At 53.8% G+C, this 12,584-nt stretch overlaps 1 protein-coding gene across 1 annotated transcript in view; it reads left to right on the top strand.

Moving 5' to 3' along the window:
• The window catches only part of DYNC1H1 (dynein cytoplasmic 1 heavy chain 1), a 67,007-nt gene that overhangs the window by 30,577 nt on the left and 23,846 nt on the right, over positions 1-12,584 (top strand). The window contains exons 22-41 of the mRNA XM_068540412.1: positions 174-340; positions 443-616; positions 1,322-1,487; positions 1,570-1,758; positions 1,852-2,046; positions 2,738-3,020; positions 3,544-3,644; positions 4,234-4,393; positions 5,439-5,682; positions 5,859-6,042; positions 6,323-6,535; positions 7,292-7,530; positions 7,716-7,872; positions 9,511-9,738; positions 10,233-10,463; positions 10,612-10,752; positions 10,936-11,169; positions 11,256-11,462; positions 11,553-11,674; positions 12,120-12,285. Of these exons, the coding sequence (XP_068396513.1) occupies positions 174-340; positions 443-616; positions 1,322-1,487; positions 1,570-1,758; positions 1,852-2,046; positions 2,738-3,020; positions 3,544-3,644; positions 4,234-4,393; positions 5,439-5,682; positions 5,859-6,042; positions 6,323-6,535; positions 7,292-7,530; positions 7,716-7,872; positions 9,511-9,738; positions 10,233-10,463; positions 10,612-10,752; positions 10,936-11,169; positions 11,256-11,462; positions 11,553-11,674; positions 12,120-12,285 (3,801 nt within the window). The remainder of the gene's footprint in view (positions 1-173; positions 341-442; positions 617-1,321; positions 1,488-1,569; positions 1,759-1,851; positions 2,047-2,737; positions 3,021-3,543; positions 3,645-4,233; positions 4,394-5,438; positions 5,683-5,858; positions 6,043-6,322; positions 6,536-7,291; positions 7,531-7,715; positions 7,873-9,510; positions 9,739-10,232; positions 10,464-10,611; positions 10,753-10,935; positions 11,170-11,255; positions 11,463-11,552; positions 11,675-12,119; positions 12,286-12,584) is intronic.

Here is a 12,584-nt window from a genome sequence, read left to right as displayed (position 1 = left end):
TTTTAAAAATAATTAAAAAATTAAAATGGCCAGACCCACAGTTACCAGGTGCCTGGTAGAAAATGTGAGTCACATAACTGGACAGGATCTTTATCTGCATGTTGGGGCAAGTTCTGGTGTATCTGAGAGTGGAGAGTTCAGCAGTTGAGCTCTGCCGTCCATCCACCCGCTAGGTGTTTGAAGAGGATGCCCTGAGCTGGGAAGACAAACTGAACCGGATCATGGCTCTCTTCGACGTGTGGATCGACGTGCAGAGGCGCTGGGTCTACCTGGAGGGCATCTTCACAGGCAGCGCGGACATCAAACACCTGCTGCCGGTGGAAACCCAGCGGTTCCAGAGGTACAGCCTCGAGCCGGGACGGGGGGCTGAAGGGTAGGCTTGGCTGGTGACCACCCTTTGCACGAAGGCTGACGTTAACCTCGCTTTTAATTTGATTTGTAGTATCAGCACGGAATTCTTGGCTCTCATGAAAAAAGTATCCAAGTCTCCCCTGGTCATGGATGTTCTGAACATCCAGGGGGTACAGAGGTCTCTGGAGAGATTAGCAGACCTGCTAGGAAAGATCCAGAAAGCCCTGGGAGAGTACCTGGAAAGAGAGCGCTCATCTTTCCCCAGGTGAGAGGGTGGTTTTTACGGGGACTGAAGGGAAGGTCAGCTCCGGCGCCTCCTTCCCGCCCCTCCCTCCTGGCCTGTGTGTTGGTCACTCTGACGTCAAGGGTTTTGTTACCAATAACCGATTTAGTGAATACCGTTTCTCCTTCATCCATTGATTCCTAATTATAACAAATAATCCTTAATTTTCTACCGTGGGTTCATTTACTAAGCTTCATTTAAACTATTATTCACCCTCCCAGGCAGCTAGCATCTCTTAAAAATTTAGCTGTGATTCTTTTTTTTTTTTGGCCGCACCGTGTGATGTGCGGAACTTCCCTGACCAGGGATCGAACCCGTGCCCCCTGTGGTGGAAGCAGGGAGTCTTAACCACTGGACCACCAGGGAAGTTGTATTTTATTTTCTAAGTGGCATTCTTTTCTTTCTGAATAGTTTACTTAGTATAAATAGAGCAGGTTTTTAAAAAATTCATAAGGTGAGGTGAATTATATGAACTCCATTGAATTTCTCTTCAGGATCTTGTTAGGTGAGTGTATATCTATTGCTGAGGGCTGGAAGAAATTTGGATGTGATCTGAATTCAGGCTGGAGATAGTCCACCGCCATCCATATCCACTTTCCTTTCCTATACAATTTGAAGTTTTGCCTTGATTCCCCTTATTTGTGTATATGTAATGTTTTAGCAACTTAAATGCTATTTTAATTTTAGGTTTTATTTTGTGGGTGATGAAGATTTGCTTGAAATCATTGGAAACAGTAAGAATGTAGCCAAGTTACAGAAACATTTCAAGAAAATGTTTGCTGGTGTTTCCAGCATCATCCTGAATGAAGATAACTCTGTCGTCCTGGGCATTTCGTCCCGTGAAGGAGAGGAGGTAGTTACATTTATTGATTGTAACTTAGAAAACTTCACTCCCATCTTTGCGCACTTTAATTCTTAGATTTTCTTTATTTCAGGTTATGTTTAAAACTCCCGTGTCAATTACTGAACATCCCAAAATCAACGAGTGGCTCACCCTAGTAGAGAAGGAGATGAGAGTCACGCTGGCCAAACTCCTTGCCGAGTCTGTTACAGAAGTTGAGATTTTTGGTAAAGCAACTTCAATTGACCCAAATACCTACATCACCTGGATTGACAAATACCAGGTACTGTCCAGTAGAAGGGGGACAGTCTGAAAGTGAGGGCACTGGCTGATCTTTAAAACCATCCTTTTGGGTCTTGTGTGCCGTGCCTCGCAGGCCCAGCTCGTGGTCCTGTCAGCCCAGATCGCCTGGTCTGAGAACGTGGAGACGGCGCTGAGCGGCATCGGCGGGGGCGGCGACACAGCCCCCCTGCACTCCGTGCTCAGCAACGTGGAGGTCACCCTTAACGTGCTGGCCGACTCGGTCCTCATGGAGCAGCCCCCGCTCCGGAGACGCAAGCTGGAGCACTTGGTTAGTCCCATTCCTCCCACTCAGGTTCCTGGGCCTTCGCCTCGGACAGCCGAAAGAACTCACGCTTGAGAAAGATCCTAACTGGTGTCAGGGAGAAAAACAAGTGGATGGCCTGTTGACAAACGCTGGGGTGTGTCCTTGGCTCGCTGGTCCCGTTGAAAGGCAGTCTTGGGGGACAGGAGTTAACACACACGACCTCCTGACACAAAGGGGTGACACTCGTCCCTCTGGGTCTTTCACACTCGTCCTCTCCTTCCCAAAGAACGTGTCCTGTGGCGGACCAGCCCAGCGCGTCTCTGAGCCCAAGCTGCTTGCTGCTGCTGGGCTTTGCGCCCCCGTGTGCAGCAGATGCACTGTTAGGGCAGAGACAGCTGCGCTCCCGTCACGTTTCATGCTAGTTGCAACTAGCCGAGTTCTTGTTTGTTGTTTGTTGTTTCTTTGTTTTTGTTGCAGCTCTTGATTCTGTGTAATTCCATTGTGTGAATAACAGTTTTATGGTTTTTAAAAGTGAACAACAGTTCTGTTGTTTCTAAAAGTGAATATTTACACTGTAACTGGACCTAGAATCTCAATTTAAAAGTCTACTAAATAACCCCCGCACCCCGAGGATACGCTTATGTACTTTAGTTTACATACTTTAGTTCATGAAATGTACTTTCTGATAAACGCTTTAAAGTGACTCTTTCTTCAGATTACAGAGTTGGTTCACCAGAGAGGTGTCACCAGGTCCTTGATCAAGAGCAAGATCGACAACGCCAAATCTTTTGAGTGGCTCAGCCAAATGCGATTTTACTTTGACCCTAAGCAAACTGACGTGTTGCAGCAATTGTCGATTCAAATGGCAAATGCCAAGTTTAACTATGGCTTTGAGTACCTGGGTGTCCAGGACAAGCTGGTCCAGACCCCCCTCACCGACCGCTGCTACTTGACAATGACCCAGGCCTTGGAGGCCAGGTTGGGCGGGTCCCCCTTCGGTGAGTACCCCCCCCCCCCCCCGCCCCGACACCTGGGCAGGTGGAGTCAGATAGGAAACGTACTTTTCAAAGATTAAGCAAACGATCTACATGTATTTCTTAACTGCGTGGCTGGTACCTTCTAAAACTTGAAATCCGCTGGCAGTGATCGCATTTATAGTCGACCCTCGAACAACACTGGTTTGAACGGTGTGAGTCCTCTTAGACACAGAGTTTTCGTAATAGATAGGCAGTCGGCCCTTCATGTTCACCGGTTTCACATTCTCAGATTGAACCAACCATGGATTGAAGTTTCCATCCGAGGTTGGTTGAATCCATGGATGCAGAGCCTGTGGATACGGAGGGCCAACTATTGGACTCGAGGGTCCATGGATTTGGGTAGACACACGGGTCCTGGACCAGTCCGCATGGAGACCGAGGGATGATTGTACTTTGGTTTTTTAAAATGAATTGCTTTTTACAGTTCTTAAAACTAAAGGTGTGTTCTTATTTGAGTTCTCAATTCCTTTTCTTCAAATAATAGGGCCTGCTGGGACTGGGAAGACCGAGTCTGTCAAAGCTCTCGGCCATCAGCTTGGACGCTTTGTTTTAGTTTTCAACTGTGATGAAACCTTTGATTTCCAGGTGAGAAGCTCTGTGGGAACCACCTAGAGTTAAGGGCCTGAGAGGGCTGGGTGGGGAATAGCAGGTGGCACCCCTCAAAGCTGTTAGCCTTACAGCACAGCATGGTCCTTTGGGGATGGGGTTACTTGAGCTGTTTGAGGTTCCCAGCACGTGCTTGACACCGACTTGAGCTTCACGTCTTCAGATTCTTCAAACTCCTCAGTGTAACATATCTTTCTGGTGTCTATGTCTGGGAATAAACAAATATTATGGGAAAGGTTTTTTAAACAACGTGTTAACTTTGTCGTTGGGATTTTATTGGCACAGGAGGAAAAATGACACGTTACATCTGTACCACTGTTTATGAGGCACTTGATGTGTGGGGCTGGGCTCCTTGCCTCACCTGTGAAGCTGATTCCACCTTCACAGCCCCTCCCACCCCCCCACCCCGGGAGGAAGGCGATATTGTTCCCATTTCAAAGATGAGCAGACAAGGGTTTCAAGACGTGATCTGCCCAGGGTGGGACCAGTCATCCAAGCCAGAAGCGGAGCCCCGTACAGCCAGCACCGCGGCCGCGGTCTTAGCTCCCTTCCCTTCTTCTCGTTTCAGGCGATGGGACGGATCTTTGTGGGGCTTTGCCAGGTGGGCGCGTGGGGCTGCTTTGACGAGTTCAACCGCCTGGAGGAGCGGATGCTGTCGGCCGTGTCCCAGCAGGTGCAGTGCATCCAGGAGGCGCTGCGCGAGCACTCCAGCCCCAGCTACGATAAGAGTGAGACCGGCTTCTCCTTACAGTTACCTGGAGGGCACAGAGGGGGCCCCCTCTTTGATGAGAAATAAGCGAGAATTTAATGTAGCTCCAGGACGCGCTTGCTGCAGGCGGGGCAGTGCGTCCTGATGGAAGACAGGCGGTAGGGCCCAGGGTACCGCCGCACCCCTCGTCCCAGAGCAGCTCCGCGGCACCGCGGAGCCGTCAGTCCTTCCCCTGTACCAGTCCCTGTGCTCCCTCCCCTGGCGCCTGCGCACAGCACAGGTTTGAGCTGCTCTGGGCCCCCTGCGTCCCCCTCCTCCTCCCTGCATCCCACAGAGCCAGGCCTCCTGGCCAGAGTGTTGGGAACCAGCCCTCAGCACGGTGGGAGTGCCTGCTCAGAGGGCCCCGGGGCTTGTTGCGCACACAGCCTGGGCGCGTGAGCTGGAGGACGTAAATAAATACATCCACCTTGGCGAGTTTACCTTTTAAAGTTCCCTTTTTTTCCGTAATAACGGTAACTCATCTTACCAGACCTCCTAAATAAAACAAAAGGAGTGTCAAAGAAATCAGTACCTGTGTACTCCACGTTCCATGTTCTCCTATGGAGGAAGTCTGATGCCTAAGTAGTCCAGGGATGGGGAGCGGGGGGGCTGTTTATTTTGTGTTTTCCTTTGATGACCCTAGGAGAGGGTCACTCTCGTGACCTCAGCTGGTCAGTTTTGTCACAACATGGATTGGTTTTTATTTCTGCAACTATTGTTGGGGTGCCTTTCTATTCTTGCATTGACCTTGTGACGCTCAGTAATGCACAAATAGTGGGCTTCCTGCCTCTGGTGACTTGATCCGTTACACATTCGGACGGCTTTTGTGTGGGTGAGGTGGGTGAAGATGGGCCTGCCTGGGCCGGTGGGTGTTGTGTCTGGTGAGAGCCTGCGGAAAGGCCGGACGGCAGCTCCCCTGGAGTCCTGGGCCGGCAGGGAGATGGGTGCTTGCTCTGCAGTTTTAGAGAGATTTTGGAGTGGTTTTTTGACTCTCACGAGTCTTAACACCATCATCCGATTTTCAGCCTCTGCCCCCATTACTTGTGAGCTGCTGAACAAACAAGTCAAGGTGAGCCCAGACATGGCCATCTTCATCACCATGAACCCCGGCTACGCGGGCCGATCGAACCTTCCAGACAACTTGAAGAAGCTGTTCCGGAGCTTGGCCATGACCAAGCCCGACCGGCAGCTCATCGCCCAGGTCATGCTGTACTCACAGGGCTTCCGCACCGCCGAGGTCCTTGCCAACAAGATCGTCCCGTTCTTCAAGTGAGTCACTTAGAGTTATTCCGAATCGTGTTTCTAGCATGTGTTAGGTGTGCCGTTTAAAGTTTGCCTGTGTAATTACGACACTACCTTCCGCGTGTCCGTCTCTCATTTCTTGACGTTTGATGCTACTGGTGCTCAAAGTGTACTGTTTTTTAAGAAAACCCTTTCTCTTTTAGACTATGTGACGAGCAGCTCTCTTCTCAAAGCCACTATGACTTCGGTCTCCGAGCCTTGAAGAGCGTGCTGGTGAGTGCAGGAAACGTGAAGCGGGAGCGGATTCAGAAGATCAAGAGGGAGAAGGAGGAGCGCGGCGAGGTGGTCGACGAAGGAGAAATTGCGGAAAATCTCCCTGAGCAAGAGGTGTGCGGGGCATCCTTTAAGCACTCAGACCCAGACTCTGGTTGTGTTTCCCTTTGCCACCCTGAAGTCGTGCCTTGAGGGCTCTCATTGCGACTCACGTGCCCCGGGGTGAACGGAGGGGACCCGCATTTGACAGGAAGCCTGGGGGTGGGGGTGGGGCGCTGGACCTCACTGCTTGTTCACAGGACAGCTATGCCGTGGGTCCTCCAGGGACAGGGCAGTAAACGTGGAGCCGGCACCCACCTCCCCCCCAAGAGCTCATCCCCTTCTCCCCACACAGATCCTGATCCAGAGCGTCTGTGAGACGATGGTGCCAAAGCTGGTGGCAGAAGACATCCCGCTGCTTTTCAGCCTCTTGTCAGACGTGTTCCCCGGGGTCCAGTATCACCGGGGTGAGATGACGGCGCTGAGGGAGGAGCTCAAGAAAGTGTGCCAGGAGATGTACCTGACATACGGAGACGGAGAAGAAGTCGGCGGGATGTGGGTTGAAAAGGTAGCTGGGATCGTGGTGTTGGCTGGCGCCTCACAGACCCCACAGGCGGCCGCGAGCGGTAACGACGGCCGTGGACTTGGGGGAGAAGCCACGTCTTATCAGGCTTTGTCCACGAGGCGCGTCGTCTGGTTTGTGAAGATTTGCCCCAAGTCCTGTTAGGATTTTTTCTTAACTTGAGAGTAGTGACAGGGAAACTTACCTGAAATTTTCAATTATGTGGTATAGTTTGTTCTCTGAAAATGCTGGCTAAAAGGGGATCATGATGAAAAACGTCTATGGCAGTAAAAGATCTGCTTACAAGACTTTCCAGTACCACGATTAACAACATAAACGTGCTAATCAATAGAGTTTACATTCTGTATCGACTTCTATCCTTTCTCTCCTCTGTGGGACTCACTTAAGAAAAAGCGTGTCACGTGCACAAGCTGTGTGTGCTGACCCTGAGCTGCGGTCCTGGGTTAGACAGGCGGCTTGTTTATCTGGTCTCTGTCCTCCCGGCAGGGCGTCTCAGGGGTCTCTTCTGAGGCAGCTCGGTGAGCGTCTCCTGACTCAGTCCAACAGCTCCACAGTTCAGTAAAAACCCTCTGTATTTGCTGTGCTTGTGGCCGGTTGAAGGTCTCTCTGGTTAGAAAGTCCCAGTACTTGCCTTGAAAGAGTCACAGCACGCCTTTCTTGCTCGGTGGTGGGAGAAGTGGTGAGGAACGTCCCACGTTCTTTCTCTGGAGTGGTCACGGTGCTGGTCGGTTTGGCCCTCAGGTTCTCCAGCTCTATCAGATCACCCAGATCAACCACGGCCTGATGATGGTGGGGCCCTCGGGCAGCGGGAAGAGCATGGCCTGGCGCGTTCTTCTGAAGGCTCTGGAGAGGCTCGAGGGTGTGGAGGGCGTGGCCCATATCATCGACCCTAAGGCCATCAGCAAAGACCACCTGTACGGAACCCTGGACCCCAACACCAGGGAGTGGACAGATGGGCTGTTCACACACGTTCTGAGAAAGTAAGTGCACTTGGGTGGGTGTCTGCCCTCCGGAGAATTGGAACCTAGGCACTCGGTCCTCGTGGTAACAGCGTACGTGATTCTTCTTACCACGCTCTGGACAAATTAAAGTCACTTTAGAAACCGTTACAGGCTGAGCATTTTCAACCTCAGTCACCCGCTGCTGTAAAATCCTCCCACACCAGGATCATAGACAACGTGAGGGGTGAGCTGCAGAAGCGCCAGTGGATCGTCTTTGATGGCGATGTGGATCCCGAGTGGGTGGAGAACTTGAACTCGGTGCTGGATGACAACAAGCTGCTGACTCTGCCCAACGGAGAGCGCCTCAGCCTTCCGCCCAACGTACGAGCCTAAGTATTCTGCCCTGACTGCCTGGCGCGCAGCCCGGAGAGCGGCTCAGCCTCTGTGGCGGCAGTCGGTGCCGGAGCCTCTCTGCGCTGGGTTCTTTCCATTCCTGTGGCTAGTGAGAAATGTTTTCAAAGGGTTCATTCATAACTTTCCACTGCTTGCTGAAAATGAAGCATACTCCGCAATTCCCAGGTGGCCTTTCCTACAACTCCGTAAGGTGGGGTTATAGTGAGGATTTCTGGGAAATGGCAGAACGAGGGATTTAGATATGGACGCTTTCAGGGTCATCCCTTGGAAATGAGCACTTGATCCAGGTCCTGACCACACCACCTGATAGAGCGGTAAACATGGGCAGGCCTGGCCTGGGTGCGCGTTCATACTTTGACCACACTTTTCTGGAGTTCCGTCGTGTGCCGGGCCTGGTTCTAGATGCTGAAAATGTAGCTGTAAACAACATAGACAAAACCCCTGCTCTCCTGGGGCTCACAGTCTGAGGTGGGAGACAGACAGGATAAGTGGTGATGGGGCTACAGAGAAAGTAAACTGGAGGGGAGCAGCCGCCGGTGCCGAGGGGTGGAGCTTGCACTGTCAGAAGGGGCGGCGCTGAGGCTCCCCGGGGAAGCTGAGGGCACAAGGGAGCAGCTCCTGTGGCTTCCGGGCGCTCCAGGTGGAGGGGCGGGTGGCGGCAGGAGCGTCTGGCCGTGCCCGGTGTGTGCGAGGAGAGTGGGGCGGTTGGCTGATGCGGAGAGAAGTTGGGGCAGGCCCCAAGGGGAAACGGGCGAGATGAGGTCAGGCCCGGGGTCACTGAGGACTGGAGCTTGCCCGCTAGGTGAGCTGGGAGGCCACGGCACCCCAGGCATAGCCGTGGAGGTGCTGAGAAGTAGCTGAGCTGTGGGTGCGAGTTCAAGCTTGCGCCAGTGGGATCGGCTGACGGGCTGGAGGTGGGCGGGAGGGAAAGGAGTCCAGTAGCACTCCGGAGCCGCTGGTGAGCAGGAGCCTTTATCGTGACGACTGGGTGGCATCGGTGGTTATCACCGCTTCGGAAACCAAGCCGCGGGTCTGGGAACGTGCGCTTATGCAGACTCGTATCTTGATTTGACTTGTCGGGTTCTTTTCTTACAGCTCATTACCCAGTAGATTCTAAATGTTGTCAGAAAGATTGATCTCCTTGTGAGGCGTGTTAGCAGTGAGGTTAAGGCTCTGGGATCAGACCGTCCGGTTTGAATCTCAGCCCCACTGGCGACTAGCAGTGGGACCTGGCGAGGCTGCCAACCCCACGTGCGAAAGGAGGCCCTGCTGGCCGGCCTGCCGGCAGGTTCGAGGCCAGGAACCTGGCCACAGCGCCTCGCTGCTGACCCTGCCGCCCAGGGAGCCGTTGGCTCCGTCCCACCAGAGCGCCTCTCCTCTCCTCCCCGCCACACACAGGTTTTTTCCTGCCCAGATTCTCAGGGGGAGAGCTTGGTGGATGTTGTGATGATGCAAACGGTAGACATCTTTACTTCTAAACCAAGTGCAGCAGGATTGGTTTAAGTTGCTCTTTCAGTGGGCATATAGGTACAATAATCTTAGCATCCGGGTCTCTGCCAAACCCGTGTCATTCATTAAGCGTGCTCAGTGTTCTCTCCCCTCCAGGTGCGCATCATGTTTGAAGTGCAGGACCTGAAGTACGCCACGCTGGCCACGGTGTCACGCTGCGGCATGGTCTGGTTCAGCGAGGACGTGCTCGGCACGGACATGATCTTCAACAACTTCCTGGCCAGGCTGCGCAGCATCCCCCTGGACGAGGGCGAGGACGAGGCCCAGCGCCGGCGCAAGGGCAAGGAGGACGAGGGCGAGGAGGCCGCCTCCCCGATGCTGCAGGTACGCGGGCCGGCGCCGCTCCGCCGAGTGCGGCCAGCGGGCAGCTGAGGGTGCTGGGCCGCGGCGCAGAGCGAGGCCGGGCGTCCCGCCCCGAGCATCTGGACGTCGGGGTGCTTTTCACGATGGTCACTGCGCCTCCGCTGAGGCCGGCCACTCGCTGGAGGTTTGCATAATCAGTGCAGTCGCAGCTGCAAAAGCATAGCCGTGCACGGAAAATTTAAAGAGTTCTTTCGGTTTTCTCTGCAAATTGGTGAAAGGTGGACCTTGTGCATTTCGATGGTGAAGACCAATGTTCCTAGGAAGCGTGATTTTTTTTTGAGAACCACCAAGATGAAGGAATAAGGGTTGGTCGTTGAAGCTTCATTCCTCGTTTTTTCAACCCATAAAACTATGTTTCGCAGTTGCGTGACCCTCTCCTGGGCCTAGGTTAGAGCAGATGAAAACCTCCCCGCTTTTTGAGATGGTAGCTAAGCATCGTTCACTCCCTCCTGTAGATCCAGAGGGACGCAGCCACGATCATGCAGCCGTACTTCACGTCCAACGGCCTGGTCACCAAGGCCCTGGAGCACGCCTTCAAGCTGGAGCACATCATGGACCTGACGCGCCTGCGCTGCCTGGGCTCGCTCTTCTCCATGCTGCACCAGGCCTGCCGCAACGTGGCCCAGTACAACGCCAACCACCCCGACTTCCCCATGCAGATCGAGCAGCTGGAGCGCTACATCCAGGTCAGGGGGGCTCCAGCTGCAGCCAGGGGCTGGGGGCAGTGCCGGCAGCATCTCTGGGCACCACTGCTGCAGGGTAACATCGTTGTAAATGTCTTTCCTTTATTGTTGAAATTCCATTTAAAACGGGACCCACTTCCTATTCCAATAGCGCTATCTGGTTTACGCCATCCTTTGGTCCTTGTCTGGAGATAGTCGGCTGAAAATGAGAGCAGAGCTGGGTGAATACATCAGAAGGATCACGACGGTGCCACTGCCCTCTGCTCCCAACATCCCCATCATCGACTACGAAGTGAGTGAGGGCCTCGACTGGACGGCGTTTTTTCTTTCGTAGGAAGGTTTTGTCCGTTTAGTTTTCTGTGGCACAAGGGATGCAGGTTGACTTGGAGGTTCTGACTTGCATGCAAGTGAGCAAGTCTTGTAGGTGAGCAGGTACGGGGGTCCCGGGGTGACCAGCGCCCGCCCGTGTGTGCAGGTGTCCATCAGCGGAGAATGGTCGCCGTGGCAGGCCAAGGTGCCTCAGATTGAAGTGGAGACGCACAAGGTGGCCGCCCCTGACGTCGTCGTGCCAACGCTGGACACCGTCCGCCACGAGGCCCTCTTGTACACCTGGCTGGCCGAGCACAAGCCACTGGTCTTGTGCGGCCCTCCTGGGTCTGGCAAGACCATGACGCTCTTCAGCGCCCTCCGGGCCCTGCCCGACATGGAGGTAAAGAGGCTGGAGTGGGCAACGGGCCCGGGGCTCAAGCACGGGGTCGGCCTTCCAGCACCTCACTCGTTTCTCCCCTTCTCCAGGTCGTGGGTCTTAACTTCTCCAGTGCTACTACTCCAGAGCTCCTGCTGAAGACTTTTGACCACTACTGCGAGTACAGACGCACACCTAACGGGGTCGTTCTGGCCCCTGTTCAGCTTGGAAAGTGGCTGGTGTTGTTCTGTGATGAAATCAACCTGCCAGACATGGATAAATACGGGACGCAGAGGGTCATATCCTTCATCAGGCAGGTGTGTTTATGTCCACGAGGTGCCCTCTCCTCCACACCGTGTCGTGTTCACATTTGCCCCTAACGTGTCTCACTCCCCCCCTTCCCTCAGATGGTGGAGCACGGAGGCTTTTACCGAAGCTCAGATCAAACCTGGGTGAAGCTGGAGAGGATCCAGTTTGTCGGGGCTTGTAACCCGCCCACTGATCCTGGGAGAAAGCCCCTCTCGCACAGGTAGCACACAGCCCCGCACACTTCCCTGATCTCACACTCACCAGTTCCGGGTTTGCTTTAAATGTAGCATGACGAAACCGTGGTTTTAATTATGAAAAGGTAACAAAATACTGCTCGTCATGGGGTTCCTCCGGGGTTATGTCACTGTGCTGGGAACACACTCAAAATGAAAGCGACGACTTGCTGGGCAGTAGTGAGCTGACCCAGACCTGCCAGTAGGGCCAGGATGAGGCGGAAATAAGCCTGAGTCATTTTCCCACCTTTGCTCGGTTCTTTTCCGGTTTTTTGCATCTACAGTTATTTGTCAGACCCAGGCCCGAGTAGTTTGTGTGGGACCTCAGTCAGCTGTGGCGTGAAGCCATGCAGGCGGGTCAGGAAGGCCCCGGTCGGCCTGGGACAGGGAAGCAGCCCTCTCAGGCACGCTGAGCCGGCTGTCTTTGTGCAGGTTCCTGCGTCACGTGCCTGTGGTGTATGTGGACTACCCGGGACCCGCCTCCCTGACGCAGATCTACGGCACCTTCAACCGGGCCATGCTGCGCCTCATCCCGTCCCTGCGCACATACGCAGAGCCCCTCACCGCGGCGATGGTGGAATTCTACACCATGTCCCAGGTGCGCGGCGTCTTTGCCCCGTCGTGACCGAAGGGCTCTGTTGAGAGACGGAGCTTCACTTGGAGCTCTGGCTGAGCCGGGAGACTTGCTCCAGGGTCTCAACAGATCGTGCTTCCAGCCGGTGCTGCAACCGCAAATATCCTCTAGCTTGTTCTTGCCGTCCTCGTCTGGCACATGTACATGTATTCATTCCCCTTATGAAACCGAGACCGTGCTGTGCCATTTCTAAAAGGATGTGGACACTTCTGTTTTAACAGCACCAACATGTGCCTGTCTGTACTTGTTCTTCTGCAGCGTTT

Source organism: Eschrichtius robustus, chromosome 1 (assembly GCF_028021215.1).
Source record: "Eschrichtius robustus isolate mEscRob2 chromosome 1, mEscRob2.pri, whole genome shotgun sequence".
Taxonomy (NCBI): Eukaryota; Metazoa; Chordata; class Mammalia; order Artiodactyla; family Eschrichtiidae; genus Eschrichtius; species Eschrichtius robustus.
The sequence above is the reverse complement of the archived record's forward strand: the minus strand, read 5'-3'. Positions and strand labels throughout refer to the sequence as shown.